At 35.5% G+C, this 24,638-nt stretch overlaps 1 protein-coding gene across 6 annotated transcripts in view; it reads right to left on the bottom strand.

Annotated features, from left to right (window-relative positions):
- Window positions 1-3,990: 3,990 nt before the first annotated feature.
- Window positions 3,991-24,638, bottom strand: part of LOC129939673 (serine/arginine repetitive matrix protein 2-like) — a 38,087-nt gene continuing 17,439 nt past the window's right edge. For 5 of the 6 annotated variants that reach the window (XM_056047774.1, XM_056047777.1, XM_056047778.1 and 2 more), the window contains 4 exons: window positions 18,026-18,152; window positions 17,824-17,963; window positions 4,462-4,552; window positions 3,991-4,399 (listed from right to left, as the gene is read on the bottom strand). In XM_056047774.1, the coding sequence (XP_055903749.1) occupies window positions 4,335-4,399; window positions 4,462-4,552; window positions 17,824-17,963; window positions 18,026-18,152 (423 nt within the window). In that variant the 3' untranslated portion in view covers window positions 3,991-4,334. Of the gene's footprint in view, window positions 4,400-4,461; window positions 4,553-17,823; window positions 17,964-18,025; window positions 18,153-18,666; window positions 18,807-24,638 lie in introns of those variants that run through there. The other variant, XM_056047779.1, reaches the window with a different exon arrangement.

Below are 24,638 nucleotides of genomic sequence, written 5' to 3'. Positions count from 1 at the left end.
GATTGTGATCTAGGAATCATTCCCTTTCCATTGGTGTGCCTATCTTTGAAAAAGACCAACTCTACAACAAGTTATGGGCAAAAATCCATGTTCGAACTTTAAATGCGAATATCTCGCTTAAAACGCATCTAAAAGGCATCAAAGTCGGCACCTAATGGACAATTTTTGAACTCCAATATTTCTTGATCTAGACCACCTAGATGGCTGAAATTTCAGTATTGTCATCTAGGAATCATTCCCTTTCCATTGGTGTGCCTATCTTTGAATACGACCAACTCTACAACAAGTTATGGGCAAAAATCCATGTCCAAACTTTAAATGCGAATATCTCGCTTAAAACGCATCTAAAAGGTATCAAAGTCGGCACCTAATGGACAATTTTTGAACTCCAATATTTCTTCATCTAGACCACCTAGATGGCTGAAATTTCAGGATTGTGATCTAGGAATCATTCCCTTTCAAAAGGCCACTTTCTATTTCAGACATATTTAGCTCTATTTGGCCAATATTCACCTTACAATTTTGAGATAAAAATTCCCTATTACTTGAAGTTTCTTCGTCAGATCTGGTGTAATTTGATTGGAAATAATGAGCAAATGAATTACAAATAGATAAAAGATCTGAATGCGTTGAATCAAGGTAATGCATATTACTAGGAATGCCACAAGAAGATTTCTTGTTTTTAATATAAGACCAAAAACTTTTAGTGTTTTTTTTAAGGTTTGATTCAATTGCTAAAATATAAGATTTAAACAGAAATTTGTTAAGAACATCGAATTCTCGTTGTAATCGTATATAAACACCTTTTAAGTCATTATTATTACCCGATGCCCGCGCTCGTTTATAGGTTTTGTTTTTTTTATTACATAAATTACAAAGCCTAATATTAAACCAAGGAGGCTTCGAGTTATTTTTTACTTGAACTTTTGGTACATATATAGAATTTCATATTATCAATAAAATAATCATAAAATTGCGATAAATTGAAAGAATTAAAATTTTCTTGCCACGGAATAACGGACATACATATAACTCGGTATGCCTTCGAAATTAGCTTTTGTGTAATTAAATTTTACCTTATGAGATGGTTTTGATGAAGATGACGAAGACGACGATGTTTTAGTATGCTGAGGTGTATTTGCATGAGTAGAATTGAGCGGCAGTATATTATTGATATTATTGTTGATATTACTGATTTCTCGCGAGACAAATTTTTGTATGCGCATAAAACATGGCCAAATAGATGGAACCATGACAACTGAATATTTAGAAGCTGGAACTCCCGATTTAAAAGTTATAAACTTCAGAGTTGTCAAATCAGTTTCTTTTTTTACTAATGCATAGCATTTAAAATTAGAAGGCGAAATGTTTGTTTTTTGTGAAATACGATTAATTATATCAACGGGTTTAGTGTCTTTGCTAAATTTCGATAAATGAATCCACTTGTATTCTGGTAAAGCAGAAAGGGAAGTTGAAGAGTCCGTACCGATTAGAGTGTTTTTAATTGAAGAGTTTGAGATTTTTTTTTTATCACACACTTGAATCCATTCAGAGTTATCCTTGATAAGAGTAAGTTGAGATTCAGCTACTGTCGGTTTCGATAAATCAGGGTTAATCTGAGAAGAAGATGAAGACAAATTTGAAGCTTGTTGAGATAAATCTGTTTCCCGAGGTATGTTAAGGGATGGAGTTGGTAGGACAAGATTTTGAGAGTCCAAATTAAATGATGTGATTGAGGATGAGTCGGTGACTCTCTCAGAGTTTTTACAATTTTTTTTTTGCGGTTTTACGTGGGGGGGAATTGATTGCAAACAATGACTTGAGAGCATTGAGATCATTTTTGATATCACTAACACTTAAAGAAAGATTATGGAAATTATTGATGAATGCTGAGAAGTTAATATTCAAACAAGAATCACATTTCCAAAACAAATTTCGATTAGTTAATGATTTAAGATTTTCTTCAGATAATTCTACACAATTTTTGTGAAAATGACGACCACAGTAAAAACCGCACTCGACGGATTCACAAGTTTTCGAACGCTTTATAGAAAGATTGCACTTAGCACAGATCTTAGACATTTTGGTTCAAATAGACGAATATATATTTCTGCATGGTGTACCATATTTGATCCAAACCTTCTTCTCAACTCAGAAGCACTTGTTACTCCAAAAAATATCACATTGTCAATAAAAATTATATTATTGGGGTTATCGGGAACTTCTTTTAAAATGGATTTGTTCCCATGTTCGAAAAATTGATATCGGGAATTTTTCGAAATTGGGAAAAAGGAGGTGATAAGTTGATAACCCTAATTTTTTTATATTTAATTTATAATTATTTTATATTTATTATTTATAATTTAAGGTATGGCTTGATAAAAAAAAGTACGTGAGAAATAAAATGTCTGAGTATAAATTTAGTGCGTTGAAGGAAAAGATAATACGAATTTGTGCCTTTGAAGAATCGGTGGAAGAATGCCCTGATGCTTTAACTTTTGGTCTGCCAGCTGAATATTGAAAACAGAACTTTAACTCCTCGTCCTACAAAAAAGCCAAAAAAATGCATAACTTGTAACGTCGCTTTGAAACGAGAAATTGAAATCAAAAAAGGACTCTGCAACAAGGTTGAAGAGGCAGTTGAGGCTATGAAGCGACACCAAAAAGAAATGGAATACACATACAGGTCCAATGACAAAATTAGTGAGTTTGAGAAAAAGATGTTGGATGACCTCAAGGCACAACCTTGAAATGGAAGTGATGAGAATGCAGGAAGTTAAAGCAAAGCTCGATTTCCAAAAACGTTTACATAACAAACACTTAGTTGTTCTCGTTTTATTTTATCGATTAATAATAAAAATGATATTCACTACATTTTTAATTAAGGATTAGATCTAGGACTAACACAAACATTTTTTTTTCACTAAGAACTGACTGTCAAATCATTCCAAAACTATGTTCGAAAAAAAATTTACTATTTTCATGTTGGCAAAATTTGTTCCCAAGGAAAAAGAATTCCGTGAGGAATTCCCGAAAGTAGGAACTTGCTTCCGGGAAGGGAAAAATATTTCCCAAGGAATTCCCGATAAGGCTCTATTTGTTTTACTGGTAATTTTTTTCAAGCACATTTTATTTTTATATTTTGTATACAATTTTAAATTTTCTCAAACACGCGTTTCTCCTACTGCATCCTTTGTGACGAGTTTGAGGGAAAAATTTGTTGCCGAAACTCGTTCATGGATGGCGGCTATACATAAAATTTAGAGCGTTTATGTTACTTACTTACTTTCACACTGTATGGACAAAACAACAGAATTTGTTGAATATTGGAAAATATTGACAAAAATACGCTTTGACTTGTTTAGTTTTTTTTTAATTTTCGTTTCTTTGTTGTTGTTTTTTAAAACAACTTACTTTACAGTTACTTTTTTAATTAATTTTACTTATTAAAGTGTTTATTTTTATTTGACATTAGATTGCGTTAGAATCCAAAGGCATCTTAATGTATTACGTCAATATCTTAAGATTTATATTTACATTTAAGAACTTCCAATTTTATATATGTATGTAACTACAGTTTTAAACCCAAGTAAATATGTTATCACTGAGCGGGATTACTTTCTATGTACCAAATTGATTTTTACTTTCATAAATAATATGTTTAACAATAATCTAAGTCAGAAAAAGTGGTCAAACCTCGGAATCTAACAGAAGTAGCTGAATTTTTGTACAAACCTTTATTCTGTCATTACAGTTCGCAAATATGAGTTCTTTGATAAAATCTTGTTTTCCTTAATTAAAGAATTTAGAAGTGAATAAAATTCCCTACAAAAAATTAACAAAGGAGGCAAGTAAAGTAAAATTTGTACATTATTACTTTGATTTTCGGAACAACATTTGTTCCAATGCCAAATTAAAGAATTATTAATAAATTCAGCTACTTCCTTTCCAAACTTAAATATTTAAATAATCTTTAAAGAAAAAACTAGATTACGATCTTAGGTTAAATTATAAAAATTTAATTCCAATTACATTTTCAATTACATAAATATTAAACATAGAATTCTTGTTCTTGTTGTTCCTATGATTTATTTTGCTTGATCGGTTACAATTTTCAGTTGTTAAACATTGAACCATTTTATAACAAACCAATAATCAATCATCATAAAAAAATATATTTAATATTTATCTATTGCCATAAGCCGAGTATTGAGAAATAATTCTACTCAATACCTTAGTTTACAGAAAAAATTAATTTACATAATTTATAATAACAAAATGCTTAAATTTCATGAAGTAATATTTTATAATAATTTGTACAGTTAGTTTTTAATTTATTTTCTTATTACCATGACTAAAGCCGGATCGTCAGTTACATTTTTCATGCCATACGATGTTCCTTAAAAAATAAAAAAAATTAGTAAATAGTTTTTAGAAATAGTTATTAATATTTGTAGTTACCGATAAAAATTGTAATAAGATCGCCATTTTTCATGTCAAAAGTTTGCTTATTTACAGATATTTCAATTATTCCACCCAACAGCACAAAATTCTGCGAAAAATAAGAACATGGAAATATTTAAAAGGGGAGATCTTAAAAATACATTAATAAAGATTTTTTAATCCAACGGTTTCAATCGATACGATGGTGGGTCAAAAAGTTTGCGGAATGGAGTAGAAGAAGCAGCTCTTGGTTTTTTTTTTTTTCTTTTATTCCATATATAATTTATTTAACAGAATTAGTTTAAAAGATGTACATGCATGGCTTATAAGCCATTTGAAACAATTCGAATGAGAGTTTTCCATCCCTCTATTTAAAATTGCAAAACATTCTTCAGTTGTAAAAAAACTTTTATTAATGAGAAATATTTTCAGCCTGAACATAGTTACATGGTGAACAATTTGGATTCAAATCATTTCTGTGAGGTCTTTAATTAAGCTCAAGCATTTCAACTCGTATTTTAAAAATTAGACTTATCTCATTGGCAGTAAACTCGTTTCGAAGTTGAGTTTAGAGTAAGCTGTTCTTGTAGCAGACTCTCTTGCCCGGGTTATTGATTTTAGATACATTGTTTCATCTATAATAGAAATAATAATAAAACGATTATCTTTGATTTTGAAGTATTTATTTTAAGATCCCAAGTATCGCAATATTGTTTTAATTTGTTATTCTAAAGCTGCAAAGTCTCTAGATTATCGGTTAAAATGACAAGGTCATCTGTATATAAAAGCACTTTGATAAGTACATCTCTAAAAATAACATTACCTGGAATTTGATCTTCAATGTCATTAATGAAGAGGGAAAAAATCAAGGGACTCAAAATGCAACCCTGTGGTACTCCCGTTTCAGATTTAAATTGATTTGACAATATCATATCAATTTTTACTACTGAACTTGTATTTGATATTACTTACTTACTTACTTACTTACTTAAGGTGGCGCTACAGTCCGGGGCGGACCTGGGCCTCAACCAACAAGCGTCTCCAGCCAGCTCGGTCCCTAGCTAGCTGTCTTCAGTTTCGCACGCCAAGTTGGTTGAGGTCCTCTCCCACCTGGGTGCGCCACCTGAATCGCGGTCTTCCTCTACTGCGCCGGCCGTCCCTCGGGATTGGATTCGAAGACCTTCCGGGCTGGAGCGATGATGTCCATCCGCTCTACATGACCTAGCCATCCAAGTCCGCTCTAAATGACCTAGCCATCTAAGCCGTTGGACTTTAATTCTGCTAACTAGGTCAGTGTCGCTGTACAGCCCGTACAGTTCGTCGTTATATCTTCTCCTCCATTCTCCATCTATGCGTACGGGACCAAAAATCACCCGAAGAATTTTTCTCTCGAAGCATCCTAAGACGCTCTCATCTTTCTTTGACAGGGTCCAGGCCTCAGCGCCATAAATGAGAACCGGGATGATGAGTGTGTTATAGATGGTGATTTTACATGCTCGAGAGAGGACTTTACTTCTCAATTGCCTTCTAAGTCCAAAGAAGCAGCGATTTGCAAGAGTTATTCTTCGTTTGATTTCAGCACGGGTGTCGTTGTCTGCATTAATAGCGGTGCCTAGGTAGACAAAGTCCTTAACTACCTCAAAGTTATAGCTGTCCATGGTGACGTTTTGTCCAAGACGTCGTCGTTCATTGTCCTTTTTTGATGACAGCATATACTTGGTCTTGCCCTCATTGACCACTAAACCCATCTTCTTCGCTTCCGTTTATGTTCCAATTATGTCAACATCATCTGCATATCCGAGTAATTGGATGGATTTTTGGAAGATTGTGCCTCTAGTGTTGACAGTTGAGTTTTGCACAATTCTTTCCAGAACGATGTTGAAGAAGTCGCATGACAGTGCATCGCCTTCTCTAAAACCTTTTTTGACATCAAATGCATCGGTAAGATCTTTTCCGATCTTGAAAGAGCAGCGTGCATTCTCCATCGTCATTCTGCACAAACGAATAAGTTTGACAGGGATACCAAAACTGGACATTGCTCGGTAGAGCTCTTCCCTATAGATGCTGTCATACGCGGCTTTGAAATCGATAAAGAGATGGTGGGTATCGATTTGAAGCTCCCGGGTTTTTTCCAAGATCTGCCGTAGTGTGAATATTTGGTCGATAGTGGACTTTCCTGGTCTGAAGCCACACTGATAAGGACCAATCAGGTTGTTGACGAATGGCTTCAGACATTCAGATAATACGGCAAAGAGGATCTTATACGCAATTTTAAGGAGAATTGGTAAAATTTACCAATCGCGCGCTTCTCATGCTCTCTTTTTTTCCATCTAAGAAGCCGGTGTTCCTCTCTCCTCTTCTGCTCGTAGAGCTCGCGAGCAGCTCTAGTCCTTTTGTGCAGCGCAGTTTTGTATACCTCTTGTTTCACTGAGTGCGCTTGCCGGCATTCGTCATCAAACCAGGCTTTTCGCTGTTTTGGCCGTGTGAAACCTCATCTCTGATGGCTGCAAGGCACTGCTCCCACTGGTTTTCAATGCTTAATGCAGGAAGCATAGGACTCCTTAAGAGGTTATTAGAGACTCGATCGGAAAAGGACATGGCAGTCTCTTGCGATTGTAGCCGTCTAACGTCGAATCTTCTCACAGTACTTCCTTGTTTTGGCTTGGATCGGGATATCCGTTGCCGTTCCTTGGCTAAAACGAGGTAGGGGTCCGAGTCAATGTTGGCCTCTCCGAATGTTCGGATATTCTGGATACTCGAGAAGTGTCGTGCGTCGATCGCAATGTGGTCAATCTGGTTGACGGTTGATTGATTAGGAGATTTCCATGTCCCCTTGTGGATAAAGATGCGTGAACTGCGTACTAGCTACCAGAACGTCTCGCCCCGCAGCGAAATCGACCAGCCTGAATCTGTTGTCGGAGGTAGTGTCGTGCAGGCTGTATCTCCCGATTATGCCACCAAAGATGTCTTCTCTTCCTAGCTTGGCATTAAAATCTCCTAAGACAATTTTAATGTCATAGCCAGGGCACTGCTCATATGTCCTGTCTAAGAGCTCGAAGAATATGTCTTTGGTGTCTTCATCTTCCTCCTCTGTTGGGGCATGTGCGCATATTAGGCTTATATTGGCGAATTTAGCCTTGATGCGGATTGTCGTGATGCGCTCGCTCACACTGTTGAAACTCAAGACTTTTTGCCTGAGCCTAGTTCCAACAACAAATCCACACCCAAATAGACGCTGTCTTTGTTCTCGGTAGCAGTCGCCGTAGTAGATATCGCAGTCTTTTAGTTTGCGTTTGCCCGGTTCATCCCATCGCACTTTTTGGATGGCTCTAATATCTGCCTTGCAGCAGTTTAGGGCTTCCGCTAATTGTTCGGCTGCACGTGGTCTGTTAAGGGACCTAACATTCCACGTACATATCCGAAGTTCGTTGTCCTTATTTCGTTTGTGTGGGTTGTCAACAGTGAATCCGTCCGTATCCGAGGCTTGTTGTTGCTTCGAAACTATGATGTTTTTACGTGGCCAGGAAGTCACCCCGACGGCACAACCCAAAACCTGGAGGGCCAGATCCTTAGTATAACTCCAAGGAAGGGGAGCCGGATGAACCGCTCCTTATAGGCCTGGGCTCCGAATATTTTGAAGAAGCCCTATAAGGTGTTCACTAAGTAGTTCGACCTTACAGGAACTGTACACGCCACCGTTGATTCTATCTCAAGAATTCGTCCGCTGCCGCCTGGATAAGGAGAGGTGCCTTAGTGGAAACACCTCTCCCCCCCTCTCTCGTTTGCTGCTCCCAACAACTTTCCACTGGGGTTGGAACCCAATCTCCAGTTGAGGTACTAGGCATGCAATGTTCACCGCGGGGAGGTGAGAGTAGGAGTTGATAGACAGAGGTGGATTTTGAGAAAAAACCTGTGGACGCTTGTGTCCTCTTGAATGCACATGTCTACCATTTGAACATTTGAATATTTGATATTAGCTGTTCATATATTCTTATGAACTTTGTAAACAAGCCTATACCTGTCAGTTTGAAAAGTAGTAACTTTCTGTTTATAGTTTCAAAGGCGGCTTTGAAATATGCAAAAAAATGCATAGAATTCTTTTTTTTATCAATACTCTTTAGAGTAAACATTTGGTGTATTGTAGAGAGAATTGCTCTGAACCCAGCTTGGAAACAACTTTTTTTATTATTCCTTTTAACCCAGGAAACAAGCCTTAGGTACAGTAGTTGAGTGAAAATATTCCGCAGAGAGATGAGAACAGAGATTGCCCTATAGTTTTGCGGTAGATTAGGATCTTTCTTTTTAAAGATCACAGAAATGTATGAAGATCGGAAGCTATTTGGAATTGTCTCATCTATAAACATCTTGTTTATTTAAAGTAAAATTTGTTCTAGAAATTGTGAGCTGGCACTTTTGTAAAACTCGGCCGGTATACCATCTAAACCCGGAGGATTTTCTTACCTTATTGTTAGGGCATTTATTAGGGAAATTTATGCCAATCTTGGTTCAAATCTGGTGAGTAGTGTTTGAGCTTTTTCTGAGTGAGTAAGGCAAACCGAGAGAAAAACTTAATAATGGACAAAATCGAGTTTCGGGCAGTGATAAAATTCTTGACTAAGCAAGGTAAATCGGCTCTGATCATTTTGGAAGAGATGTCAGCTGTTTAATGATTTACAATTGGCATAGACTTTTTAAACAAGCTCCATATAAGAAGATCCCCGGTTGGTCCGTCGAACGATCGAGGCAACTTCCTCAGACATCGTCGGAAAAGTCGAGAAACTAATTCTGGAAGATTCTCGATTATAGTAGAAATAACTTGCAGAAATGTTTAGAGCAGTGTTTTTCAACCCTTTACATAAAACGCACCCTTTAGCTTTTTTTCCGTACCGTCGAACTTCGATATCTCTAACTTCGATGACTCGAATTTTGTTTAATTAAAATATGTGGCAACTTTGACATCTCGAACTTTTTTGTTTGTATATCTTGAATAAAAGTCTTCAAGGGCGGGATGAAAATGCCATCACTGTTAAAGACAAAATCCATGGCAAACAAAATTGAATTTTGGTCATCGTCTTTTAATAAAAACTACATAGATTTATTTTATTCGATACAATCTTTTGTTGAAAAAAAATGGTGTTAGAAAAGTTGACAGAAAAAATGTGTCATTACTTCTCAGTGGAAGAGATATCGAAGAATATTGGGTCAAGGTGGATCTTTAATCCGTTTTTAAATGCAGCTGTAAATCTGCCGATGGAATACTGAAATTGGAAATTAAGTCTTTCAATTTGTATACCTTTTGGTTAAAAAGGAGATTAGAATATCCTGGATTAACGTTAGAAGCTTTGAAGTGCTTTATTTCATTTGCCACCTCGTACCTGTTCGAGTTGACATTTGCATCAATGGCCAAAATTAAAAGTAAGGAAAGAAATCGCTTAAATTTGGAAAACGATTTAATTCTCAATGTAGTAAAAACGGATCCACGTTGGGAGAGATTGATTTTTGAAAAACAAGAGCAACCCTCGCATTAAGAATAACTTTTTGTTAGTTTGATACAAATGTTTAAGATGGATTATATCTCATAGGTTATTTTTATTTTTTTGTTTATTTGACACAAATGAATATTTGCTTTAACTATCATTTTTCTTAATAAACCTAGGGGGTCGCGCCCCAGACGTTGAAAAACACCGGTTTAGAGTATCACCTGCAACCATTTTAAATGTTCTGCATGAGCATCTTCACATGTCTAAGGTCAGTGCTAGGTGGGTGCCGAGAATGCTTTCAACTGTTCAGAAGCGACAGCGTGTAAAGTCTTCTCTTGAGCTTTTGAATCTGTCTAATGGAAAGAGAGATTAATTTATTGCTCAAAATGTGACTGGGAATGAAACTTGGGTTTATTTTTTTCAGCCTTCGTCAAAACAGGTGTCGATGCAGTGGGGAAAAAGAGTCGAAGCACCCAGTAAGAAATTCAAGGTCTCACAATCGGCTGGAAAAATTATGGCTAACGCCTTTTGGGATTCGGAGGAGATTTTGCTTATTGATTACAGAGAAAAGGGTGTCAATATAACCGGCGGATACTGTGCAATGTGGATGTGTTAAATTTTACTCTTAGAAGATTTTGAATTTAAAGCCGTTTAGGATTTGTGAACAAAATTAAAGTCTGTGTTATTGTGTAATTTGAAGGTGGCAACCATTGTGCTTAAAAAATATATTATAAAACTTAATCTTAGTGCATGAAGCAATAATATATTTAATTATTTAATTCAAAGAATATACAAATTTGAATTGAGTGCTTTCTTTCTGCTTGAGTCTTAACATACTTGTGAGTAGAACATTTTTCACACATTGATAACAATCAAATACATAAAGTATAATTCACCACAAGCAAGGAAACAAATGCATCTCTGACGCTTGCAATTTTGTCTGCGCATGCTCAGGTAGAACTGTAAAGTTGAATAAATTTTCAACTCTCACCAAAATAAATAACCGAAACAACTCATAGCTATTTATTTGACAAAGCTCTTAATTCACTATAAAGCACAGAAATTGGGCGCTTTCACAAAGCGCTAGTGACTACGTGGTCAAAATTCAACTAGCTTTGTGAATGCAAAATTGCACTACAAAGCTAGTCAATCCGGAACTGAAACGTCAAAACCAATATGCACTAAATTTGCAGTCGAACATTTTACACTACGTCGGAGGGGAAATTTCAACTACTTTTGTAGTTAGATTAAGCCAATCAGAATCCCTTGACTACGTAGCCACTAGCTTTATGAATGCGACCATTATTCCAGTATCTTATCCCACAACCTCTTGATATTTATCAAATTCACCAACCTTACTCATGAATGAAAATTAAAATTCGAAGAGATCGTTACGACAGAATTCGCCAGAATTTGATTCCTTGTTGTTTAAGAAAAATTGCACAAATACCAATATGGCAAACGTATTATTAATGAATTCAATTATTTCGAAAATGGATGCACTTTTAGATGAAAAATTAAGAGATATTGCCACAAAGAATGATATTAGCGGTGTTATTATGCGTGCGGCAGAACTTGAAGAGGAAAACAAAGTATTGAAAGAGGAAATAGATAAGATGAAAATGAGTAAATCCATGGTTTGAAAGAAGATTGGAAGAGGCCGAGAAGTACACCAAACGGCAGAACATAATTGTCAAATGTTTAAATGCTAAGACAATAGAAAAAGCAAAAAAAACAATTTAAGAAAGTATGTAACACCAAACTTGAAGTCACTATTACTGTCAATAATGCAAAAAAAAAATCGGAAAATAGTAATAGTTCGCAATGGTGGAAGAAGAGCAGCGTGCGAAAAATGGTTTTACAATAATTCTGAAATAAAGGTGTCTAATCAATACAAATATCTTGCGGTAGTGTTTAATTACAACATGTCTTGGAATGAGCATCTAAGAAACAGATTGGGAGCATCTAAAAATTCCATCGATGCAACGTGTTCGAGACTGCTGCGAGACAATACCGTCCAACACTCAACAAAGTTCAAAATATACAATGCCGCCTTAAAAGCTTTTACGTTGTACTGTGATACCGCGAATACAACCAAGTCGAAAAGTTGCAGCGTTTCTTCATGAAAAGATGCTTTTTACTGCCCGATAATACGCCTAACTATGTACTGCACATTGAAACAGGTTTACCGAAGGGTTTTCTAACGTCCCTCCAGCTACATTTTTCTTTCATAAGACGAAATCTAAATCTTTCTAATAATACGAGGGACGTTCAATATATTCTCGGTATCGATATGAAGGAAAATGCGAATTCAATTTAAATTGTTTCTATTTTTCAATATAATCTCAAAAAAATAAGTTTCCTCTTTCCCTGCAAAATACCCATTTATTGCCGACTTGAGTTCTTCATCATCCGAAAATCTTTTTCCACGAAGATATTTTTTCAAATCCGGAAACAGGAAGTAATCACTAGGGGCAAGGTCTGGACTATAGGGTGGATGTTGAATTTCTTCAAAACCACAATCTCGCACAGCAGCCTTGGAAACTCGCGCCGTGTGAACAGGCGCGTTGCCATGAAGAAACAACACACCCGCTGCGAGTTTACCCCGTCTTTTCTTTTTAATTTCCTCCCGCAAATTATGCAAAGTGGAAGCGTAGGATTTGGCGTTGATGGTTTCACCTTTTTTTTTGTACTCAATGAGTAAGATTCCCTTTGAGCCCCAAAAAACTGTGGCCATGAGCTTCCCGGCAGACGGAGTGACTTTGAACTTCTTGGGGGGGTATGTTCCTTTTTTATGCCACTGCATGGGCTCTTGTTTGCTTTCAGGGTCATAGTGGTGAACCCATGTTTCGTCCCAGTAACAATCCGATGCATAGCACTCACTTGACGACTTTTGCACAGTTGATAATGAAGGTGCGGAACCCTGGTAAACTGCCACCATTTATTCATGAATAGTTTTTTGACTTTTTCCTTGCTTAGTGAGAAATTTAATTACAGCGCGATGCTCAATTTTCACCATCATCGTCTCAGTTGCCATTATGATTCTGTTTAAATAGAGATTTAACGGTAAATAATAATCACATTTATATGAACTTTTACATAAATGCACTAAAATAATAGTATTACTTGATAAATAAGTCAATTTATATATATAACCACAGCTTCACCCCGATACGGAGAATATATTGAACGCCCCTTGTAGATTACCCAAAATTTTATCGAAAGTCATTATAAACAAGAAAATCTTCTGGGCGTAGGAATGGTTCGATCTTTTTCATGGATGTTCGTTGGATTTTTCTTTTGACATGAATCTACTTGTATGTCCCAGCTTACATAACATTCTCTTACTCTTCTCTAAATGAAAGAAATCACTGGACACAGTCTCAATTTCACGATTAATATTGCAACTTGATGTACTCTTGTATACCGAGCTACTTTGATGACTCCAATTCACGTGATATTATTTCCATAATTTTTAAAGCTCGCTGCGGGTTCCTTTATATCACTGGAAGAGCTTTCCAAGGAGATATAGAAGGCATATGTACATTATGTAATATGGATGAATCGGAAAATACCTGCCCGCATCCTTTCTCAACGTTCTTAATGGCTACTGCTACTCAAACTTATATTACTTCTTAAAAGCGTCTTAACTTAACTTAATCTACTTACTAAGCTTATAGTAAGTAAGTAATTTATTTATTTACATTAATTTACAAAATTTTATACAATAAAAATAAATAAATTGGGTGGCGCAACAGTCCGTTGAGAACTAGGGCCTAGTGACTCACAACTCTCAACCATTCCTGTGTGCGAGTAATGTTGTCAGGAATGGAGGGGACCTACAGTTTATATGCCGAATCCGAACGGCTAATTTGAGCAAGCACTTTTTCATGACAAGAGTTACTCTTGGAGAATTTGTCAATTCCTAGCAAGAGGCAGTACCCGTGAAAAGACTTAAGATGGCATAGGCAGGGATCGAACCCAAGACCTCTGGCATGACAGTCCAACGCACTAATCATCATGCCACGGGTACTACTAATTTTATACAATACTTTGAATTTAGATGCTATGGCTATGCCGTCAGCCAGATTGACAAAAAAAGTAAGATTATTTAAATTTATGTATGTTTTGATTTAATAGTATTCTGTTATTTATAACAATCTATACTTGTAGATATCTTTTAAAAATGTACTTAATGTTTTTCAATCATGCTTGTTAAGGATGTTTATAGTCTCTTGCAGGGTAAGAGTAATTTTCCCGAAAAAGTATCATCTTTGAGTTTTGAATGTTGGACAGATACCAATGAAATGTAGACAATCTTCTTTTGATTTTAAGTTGCACAGCGTACAGAATTGGTTAAAACTACCATTATAAAGACATCCATTTAAGTTGAAAACTTCACATCTTGCTTTAAAGATTAGGGATATCTCTTCATAACACAGTGTCTCTTTGAAATAATTTCTGGGACCAAGATTATAGCTGAGCTGACTGCTTCTTCTACCAGTGAATGCTTAATTATGTCTTCATTTTTCTCTATGATGCTGTACATTTGTTCTGTCACATGGTTTACAATGTAAACAGATTGCCATCTTGCAAACCACCAATCCTTGTTTCTCAGCTCATATAAAAGAAGTTGCTGTGCTCTTTGGTGATGTAGTCAGATACTTCAGAGTGCTTGTTAAAAGTTTTGGAACTCATGTTTCTAAATATATGGCATAACTAGGCGTATTCAGAGGTAGGTTGATAAGTTTTTTTATAAAATTCCTTTAAAAATTTTCGATTTCTTCATATTCTTCTGATCCCCAAACCAGAGCAGCATACAAGAGAGTAGATTTCACTACTGAATTAAATATTTTGTATTTTGTTGATAAATTAATTTGTTTGTTGGAGAAGATATTTTTCCATGTTAATTTTATCAAACTTTGTGAGCTTTGGGCTTTCTCCGATAAATGAATTTTGAAGTTTAATGTTGGATTCAATTTCAAGTTGCGTACCATTATAATACCAGCTTCTTCCATTATAAGCGCTTTGTGTACGGGCAAATACTATTATTTTGGATTTTTTTGTGTTAATAGAAAGTCCCCATCTGTTACAATATACAGATAACCTATTGATAATCAATTGTAAATCTTCGGGTGATTCTGAAAGCTTGCAGCTTACTATTCTTAATCCCCCTGGAAGTTCATCTGCAACATCATTTATAAATAACGAGAACAAAAGAGCGCTAAGTGGACATCATTGTTTTACTCCTGAAAACTATTGAAAGCAGCAGGCGATGACTTGGTACGGAGCATGCACCAACTCATCTGCAAAATATGGTCGGAAGAAAGCATGCCCGATGAGTGGAATCTCAGCATAGTGTGCCCAATACATAAGAAAGGAGACCCTCTAAACTGCACCAACTACAGAGGCATCAGTCTCCTTAACATGGCGTATAAGATCCTCTCTGCCGTATTATGTGAACGTCTGAAGCCATTCGCCAACAACCTGATTGGTCCTTATCAGTGTGGCTTCAGACCAGGAAAGTCCACTATCGACCAAATATTTACACTACGGCAGATCTTGGAAAAAACCCTTCAAATCGATACTCACCATCTCTTTATCGATTTTAAAGCCCCGTATGACAGCATCTATAGGGAAGAGCTCTACCGAGCAATGTCTAGTTTTGGCAACCCTGTCAAACTTATCAGTTTGTGCAGAATGACGATGGAGAATGCACGCTGCTCTATCAAGGTCGGAAAAGATCTTACCGATGCATTTGATGTCAAAAAAGGTTTTAGAGAAGGCGATGCACTGTCATGCGACTTCTTCAACATCGTTCTGGAAAGAATTGTGCAAAACTCAACTGTCAACACTAGAGGCACAATCTTCCAAAAATCCATCCAATTACTCGGATATGCAGATGATATTGACATAATTGGAAGATCAAAGCGTGATGTCAGTGGAGCGTTTTTGAGCATTGCGACGGAAGCGAAGAAGATGGGTTTAGTGGTCAATGAGGGCAAGACCAAGTATATGCTGTCATCAAAAAAGGACACTGAAAGACGACGTCTTGGACAAAACGTCACCATCGACCGCTATAACTTTGAGGTAGTTAAGGACTTTGTATACCTAGGCATCGCTATTAATGCAGACAACGACACCAGCGCTGAAATCAAACGAAGAATAACTCTTGCAAATCGTTGCTTCTTTGGACTTAGAAGGCAATTGAGAAGTAAAGTCCTCTCTCTAGCATCTAAAATCACCATCTATAAGACACTCATCATCCCGGTTCTCATTTATGGCGCTGAGGCCTGGACCCTGTCAAAGAAAGATGAGAGCGTCTTAGGATGCTTCGAGAGAAAAAATTCTTCGGGTGATTTTTGGTCCCGTACGCATAGATGGAGAATGGAGGAGAAGATATAACGACGAACTGTACGGGCTGTACAGCGACACTGACTGAGAGTTAAAGTTAATCGGCTTAGATGGCTGGATCATGTAGAGCGAATGGACATCAACGCTTCAGTTCTGAAGGTCTTCGAATCCAATCCCGAGGGACGGCGCAGTAGAAGAAGAGCGCGACTCAGATGGCGCAATCAGGTGGTTGAAGACCTCAACCAACTTGGCGTACGAAACTAGAGGCAGCTAGCTCGGGACCGAGCTGGCTGGAGACGCATGTTGGTTGAGGCCCAGGTGCGCCCCGGATTGTAGCGCCACCTTAAGTAAGTAAGTAAGTTTTTCACCTGACAGGCAACTTAAAGTTATTTTCAAAACTAATTTTAAACCAACAATACTCATTTTTTATAAAACTCTTTTTGTAAATAAAATTATCTATCTATATATTTACTAAGCAAACATCTTACATAATTAAAAAGAAGCCATCATAGAAAAAAGGAGAGGAAAATAGACAAAAGGATTTCTGCTTTTGCAAGACAATGCGCCGGTTCACAAGAGTCTCGTTGCAATAACAGCCTTGCAGAAATGTGGGTTCAGTTTATTGAATTACCCCCTTACAGCCCAGATTTGGACTTCTCTAATGTTTTTTTTATTTCCAAATCTGAAGAAAGAACTAAGTGGAAAAGGATTTACCGCTGATGAAGACGTCAAGTCGACAATTTCTGCCTATTTTGAAGGACTTTAAAAATATTTTTTTTTTCGAAGGTGCATTAGGAATAAGGGAGAAAAGAAAAAACAAAAATTTGTTAAATTTCATCCCCCTGCCCTTCCCTTCCGCGAACTTTTTGACCCACCCTCTTAGTTACAGGTTTTGAATATAACTTTACCAAAAAACTAATGTTTGACCATTTTTGGAGGGAGCCTCGCACAATTTTGTATTACGAAAGTATTTGGTAACAGTTTTTTTCTCGGGATTCGTAAAAGTTTTCGATTACGATAAAATTTGTGATAGGTTCAATAAAACTATTGAGTGCATCGAAATCCTGCTCATAAAGTGTGTTACTCCAAAACAACTTGCACTGAGCAGTAAGAAATTTCAATAAAAAGTAAATTCAAAGAAATTTAGACCTCTTTGAGATTGATTGTTTTGAAAAAAGGCTCTTTTGGTTTTTTTGGTTTGGGAATGAAAATAAAAAACTATTTCATCCTTTCTCCCAACGTAAGAATTCGGTACTTCTTCAGGGGATATTTTTCTTTATTCAATATTTGTATTAAATCATATTGTTTTCTTTTATCTCCACACCTGACGGCACTGACACAAATTGAAAATAAATACAAAAATATTATGAAAATAACAAGCAAAAAAAACTATTGATTTAACAAAAAAAAAAAACACTTATATCACAGATGTTAAAGTGCTACCTGATTGTTTTGCCGATAGGAAATTTTAGATATTTATTTTGTTTAATATTGGTAAATGTAATTTTTTAAATTATGTTTTAAAGAAAAAAAAAAATAAACTTACCAGTTCATATCGCTTTGCCTTTGATATTTTTTTTTGCGTTCTTGGCTTAAAACGCAAGTATCCAAATTTTTGATCATTACTATTGTAGAAAGCATAGTCAACACCGTCGATTTCTTCAAATGTTAATTCAGAAACATTACCTGTTAATAAAAATTAATTTTCAATTGAAATGCATTTTAATTTTAATTTATCTACAACTTACCAATCGCAAAGCCATCTGGTTTTAAAAGTCTAGCCAATCCCTTTTCTTGATTGGAAGGAGTTTTGCAATTATTAATCATTTGAACCAGCCAATCCAGAAGGATGTCTTTTTTTGTATTTATTGAATTCTAGAGAAATATTAAATAAATAAAACAAATTAAGGTAATTACTAAGTAATATGTTATGTATATAATTTTTTAAATGAGTTCAAAGGATTTCTTTTTCTTCTGTTGGAAAAATGGTCATTTTGTTCGGTTCACTCGAAAGCTCACAAGTAATCTCTTAGCCTACTATTATTTTCAAAAGGATGAATTCGCAGTTCGATCAATCTGCAAATTTTAATTTTTGTTTGAAAACTCTTTTCTCGATTTCTTAATGGTTTTATTGACGGAGCTCAACAAAAGTGGTTTACTCACGGTCCAATAAATCGTATTCTTTTTTTGTTTGTAATGGTCGTTTTTTAAGAACTAAGAAAATAACTCTAGGAGTAGCTTTAAGTTCAAAGAAAATTAACCTGTTAGAAATCTTTTTTCTTTCAATATTGATAAAACTGATAATATGTCAATATTGTGATACATCATTGGATTGTAAGAAAAAAATAATACACACATTTCTACCTTTATAAAGTTTTTATTTTAAGAGAACAAGATTATGTACAATAACAATATTCACAAGTATAACTTATTTAACTGTTTCCATTTAATGGTTGAATCTTCTTTAAATTTAAATTTTGATCCTTATTTTCTTATGTGCAAGGATAAGGATTTGCCACACCTGAGCACCTATAAATATAAAAGTTTATTAAATAAACTTTTTTAACAAGAAAAAATGAAATATTGCATAACAAAACCTAAGAAAAACAAAGGCATAGGTACAATCAGGTGAATTTGTAAGTATTGAACTACAACGATTTGAAGACAGTACGGAACACACGTTTCAACAGATAAAACCATTAGGAAACACTGCATACTTTCTAATAAAAAAGGTATTTGGTTAAATCAATGTAATGATGCAAAAAGATGAGTCCAAGCTCTTTACTCACTTTCTTAAAGTGGTATGCAAAAAAAATAAAGAGACCGAGATCGATCTTAAGCTGTGAGTTCGAACTCAAAGTGTTGAGATCTATCTCTCGACGAAAGCTCTATGTGAGAAAGTTCTAGTTTTGATATGCAAAAAGAGGAGCAAACCCTCGATTGCATGGATGCGTTTTCTCTTACTTAGTTGGCAAACAACTATCAAAATCGAAGAGTTTCTGAATAATTTTGATACAAATCGTGTTTCAAAAAATAGAAGATGTCCAATTGGTGAAGTTTTTCGAAAATTGTGTAGTTTTAGTGAAACAGGTGTGCAATTATTGACGAATGAGTTTTTGGACCCAACCCTGAAAACATCAAGAAAAAATGAGGATTTGTCTCCGTTATGTAGGAGATCCTGGATTTCAAAGCGGTGTTGGTGAAGACATTGGTGTCAATCAACCAACGATATAGGAGATCCTGAATTTCAAAGCGGTGTTGGTGAAGACATTGGTGTCAATCAACCAACGATATCTAGGTGGTACAGCAAGTCGCAACAAAAATTGCAAGACGTGCAACTGATTGGATCATATTTCCACACACTCCTGAATAAATAAAAGAAGCGCAAAGGTTATGGAGCAGTAAGTATGAGTTTCCTTACGCCATTGGTGCTCTGGTTTGTACACATGTGCAAATAAGGAAACCACTCTATCACTACGAGAAGAACGTCAACCGCAAAGGATACTACTCAATAAATGTACAGGCTACGTGCAACACGGATGAAAAATTTACAACCATTGAAGTTTACTTTAAATGCTTCTATGATTTTAAGCATAACATTTTTGTTCTTGCCTTTAAAACTGGTAACTGCGACTTCTCCAGTAAAACTTTATTTAGTTTCAGATCTTTTACTAGAAATTCAATGAGATGGTCAGCATTATTGTTTATAATTACACTTCCATTTACGCTTTCAGAAGACTTGTTTGCAAGTGCATACAAAGAGCTTTGAGATCTTTCTCATAACACTGAGTCAGAACTGTAGAGAGAGAAATAGTTTTATGCATATGAAAAACTGGCACTATAGTGGATTGCTTAGCTCCATCTGCTCTACTATTCGCCTGAAAGCTTCATCTCAGTTGGTTAATAATAACATTCGTAATTCTTAAATGTTAAGAATCAATTCCAAAGCACACAGACTACACCATCCCCCCAACTACAATTTGACAGAAACTGCCAGACTTCTTACCTTCTAGATCTTTCTGGGAGGATTTGTCATTCCTGGAGGACGAGTCAATCCACTTTTATACAGTTGGTTCAAAAACAAATGAATAGATTGGTAGGGTGTGTACTCTGAACGACCGAAATTAAATCTCTCATTCCGCCTTCCTAATCATTGTAGCGTCTTCCAGGCGGAACTTTTGTCGATAAAAGAAGCCTTGTTCTGCCTTCAAGAAAACGTGATATCCTCATCTGATATCCGTATTTTTTTTTTTTTTTTTTCAAATAGCCAGGCCGCTTTTAAATCTCTAGACTCTGTCTCTACTAAACTCTAAAACAATCCATAACTGTCGATAATCTCTAATCAAGATGACACAACAGTTTAATATTTACTTTTGCTGGTCGCAGCCGGGCTATAGAGACATTTCAGAAAATTTTAGGGCAGATGAACTAGCCAGGAACGGTACAGTACAACCCATTCTACCACGTTTGGCTAATGCTGGCATACCAATCGCAACATGTAAACTATTGCTAATGCAAGACGCTATGACGAAGGCAAACACCAGGTGGAATAACATCACCACGTGTCAGGTCACGACAAAACATTTGGCCAACACTAGATTTAAAGCGCTCAAGATGCTTGCTATCTCTTAGGAGATCCCATACCATCTAAATCGGTGTCATAACCGTGCACTGTATAATATAATTCTTAAACGACTTTTGCAGAAGCTGTATGATGAGGAAACAGTTCTTTACCTCCTTTGTACAAGCCCAACTCTAACTCAAAAACGCTAGAATTACCTAGAAGAATTCATCTATAACGATCTTATTAACATAATAAGACTAACAATCATATTAACATAATCATTCTTTGACGTTTCGCAAGGGACTCAAACTGGTTTCAATGCGCTTAGAAGAAAGCCTCAAGATTCACGTGGTTTCTAAATGGCCCATCAAACCGTCCTAAGTGTGTTCTACTCCAACACGAACAGCCATTTTAACCTAACCTAACCAAACGTAAGCTCACTAATATAAGATATTTTCAAATTAATTTTTAAACAGCTACTTTGTTTTTATATAATTAAGGGGGTCATCCCAGTGATGGGTTCAAACATTTTTTTTTATAAATTGCTAGTTTAATATGTCTAGAATACGGTAGTAAAGGGATTTTTCAAAATTCGAAGTCGTTTTAAAGATACAACTTCGGGCTGTTGAAAAAGATTAAACAAATAAAGGAATCGGTGGAAAAGGACCAGGTAAACTTACTGATAAAGTTATTCAGGAAATCTTTAATCAAGGTTTTAAAGGTAATTTGAAAGTAATGTCGGTTATGGGATGCAATATAGGCCACGAAGCCAATACTTATGTTGAGAAACGTGATGAAAAGCGAATCTCACGTTCTGAGTGGCGCGTAAGTGATGCCGTTAAACAAGCCAGAATTGATTCAAGACCTGAACAATCTGCTTTGAAAGAGTTTCAAGAGGAAGATGAAGGGATACTATTTGGACCAGGCATGGCCGATTGAAAGGTAAGTTGATATTTTCATAGTTAAGAGGACTTGAAACTTTAAACGAGTTTTTCTTAAAACTGGGTTTTTCAAACTTTCCTCCTACGTATCTCAAAAACGGCGACCGAATGACTTTAAGTTTGTTGGATTGGAGTCAGCACACGTAAACACATGGAATGAACTATCGACAAGCAAAAATTCAAAACATTTCGATTTTTTGTATAGCAAAAAAAAAAAAAAAAAAACGCAAAATTCGAGACTTTTTTTCAAATGTCTCCCAAAAGTCCAATTTTTGGTATATTCATTTGATGATAGTTCATTCCATGCATTTAGGCGCACAGATTAAAACGCCGTTTTCTTTTTTTGTTTTAGATAAGCCAATTAGCCGGAATCGTGGAGAAAGTGCGAGCCCATTTTTTTGAAGTGGAGTTGTTCACACCGGTGTAACTCGTGTTCATTACAATATTTTTATTAAAAAACATTTTCGTTTTTTTTTTTTAATATTTAATATTATGAGAAAATTAGTTGTGACAAATTGTCTGATTCCGATTTCAACATCTTTCTTTGTTACATAAATAAATATATTATATCCTGTTTGTAAAACAACCAGACTTTAGTAGGTTATGGGCGAATCAAAAGAGTTAGTTTGTGGAATTCCGCAATTCAATGGAAGCGGACTCGATGATTGGCAGTTCAGAGTTCGAACACATCTGGACTCGCTTAGTCTGGCTGATGTTTTAACGAAAGTCGTTAAGGCTACTAATGCAGGATAAGAAGAATTTTCTAGAAGAGATCAGAAAGCGAAGGATAAAATCGTAGCGTTTGTGCATAAAGACTGCTTAAGTTAAATCCGTGAAAAGAATACTGCTAAAGAGATGTGGGAACGCCTTCAATCATCTTTTGCAAAATAATCGGTTGTTGTCCAACTTTTGGTACGAAAGCAGCTAATGAAGCTTCGTATGAATGATGGTGATTCAGTAGCTAACCACATCATGATTTTTTGAAAACTTGGTAAGGCAACTGAAGATGTCTGGAGCATCACTATACGAAAGCGATATGTTGGCTCAATTCTTCCTAAAACTCTCTGAAAAGTTCGATCCGTTAGTTACTGCCTTACAAAACTTAACGGGTGGAGAACTTACGTTTGGTATTGTCAAAGATAGGATACTTTTGGAAGAAGCGAAATTAGAATATAGGGAAGGTGAAGTTTTCCATAAAAAATCGGCGTTCGCTGGGAAGAAATACCCAAAGAAAACCTTTAAGTTTCAAGGTAAATGCTTTAAGGGTAACAAGATAGGGCACTTAGCAAAAGACTGTCGGAAAAATGACGTTGAGCCGAATCAAAGATGCAACAAAAATACGAAAGGCATCTGTTTGATGTCAGATCGTCACCAATCAAGAGGAATGAAAGATCTTGGTACAAAATTAAGTTTAAATAAGACTCTGGGGCTAGTGATCATCTGTCAAAGGAAAACTGGTGTTTTTCTGAAGAGAATGAGTAAGATCCAAGCACGACTATTGTTTGTACACCAAGATGGGACAAGAAGAAGATGACATCATCATACTTATTCTGTATGTTGATGATTTACTCATTGCTGGAAAAAGCTTAAGACAAATAGAGCAATTAAAGAAAAATTGGAAAAGACATTCGAGATGTCAGACTGTGGGAATCTTAAATATTTTTTTGGAATTTAGATTGATGTTCATGAAAACGAAATACATTTATCGCAAGTATCTAGCATTGCAAATATTTTAAGCAAGTTTAGAATGGAAGAATGTAATCCTACTAGAACCCCGATGGAAAAAGGACTACAACTTAAAAAGACAATAACTGAAATTACACTTGACAAGCCCTACAGAGAATTGTTTAGAAGCTTAATGTATATTATGATGTGCGTATATATGTTTTCCAGTTGGATACATGGGAAGATACCAACACAACCCATCAGAAATTCATTAGCAAGCTCTCAAACGAATTGTGAGATTTTTAAAAGGAAACAAAAAAGAAAAAACTTGTACTTGAAGTAAGTAGCCCTAATCCTTTGATTCGATATGCTTGGAATTAAGATTGAAGAAGATCCGAGGCATATTACAAGACCTTAAGCAAATTAACATGGAACCTGCAATAATTAACCAAGACAATAAGGGATGTATTGGAATGGCTACAAATTTAGAGAGTAAACGATCTAAACATATAGATATAAAACACCACTTTATTCGAGATCACATTCAAAATGGACTGATTGAAATCAAGTCTATTGGAACAAAGGATCAACTTACAGACGTTCTTACAAAATCCCTTGATTCAACACGTTTTCAAGATTTATGTTTAAGACTTGGTTTAAACGATTGAGTAGGGGTATTGAAAAACATAAGCAATCGTTTTTTAATGTTTAATATTATGAGAAAATTAGTTGTCACAAATTTTCTGATTCCGATTTCAAACGCTGTTCATACAACATCTTTCTTTATTATATAAATAAATATATTATATCCTATGTGTAAAACAACCAGACACAAATAATTTTTAATTAAATTTTTTTATTTATACTGTCGAACTATGTTAATAAATGATAATAAACTTAATGCAATTGTATCTATTTACTGGTCGTAAAAAAATATTAAAAATTCCTTAAAATACAGGCTATCATCACATGGGATGATTATGAAACTAGTTAAGCATTAGGGGAGGTTTAAGCTTTCGCGACAGTAAGCAGTATTGAGAACAACGCTGTCAAGATTAAAGCTTATCATACGCTGCCGTATGAATCTAAAAATATATATATAAAAGTTGAGGGTACTATCATCAGCGAAACAATTTAAAGGGTTAGAAGTTTCAGAGAAAAGAGATATTTTATAAAAAATAAGGGAAACGA

The sequence above is a fragment of the Eupeodes corollae genome, chromosome 1, assembly GCF_945859685.1.
Source record: "Eupeodes corollae chromosome 1, idEupCoro1.1, whole genome shotgun sequence".
NCBI classification, from domain to species: Eukaryota; Metazoa; Arthropoda; class Insecta; order Diptera; family Syrphidae; genus Eupeodes; species Eupeodes corollae.
This window is presented reverse-complemented; position numbering and strand designations above follow the sequence as displayed.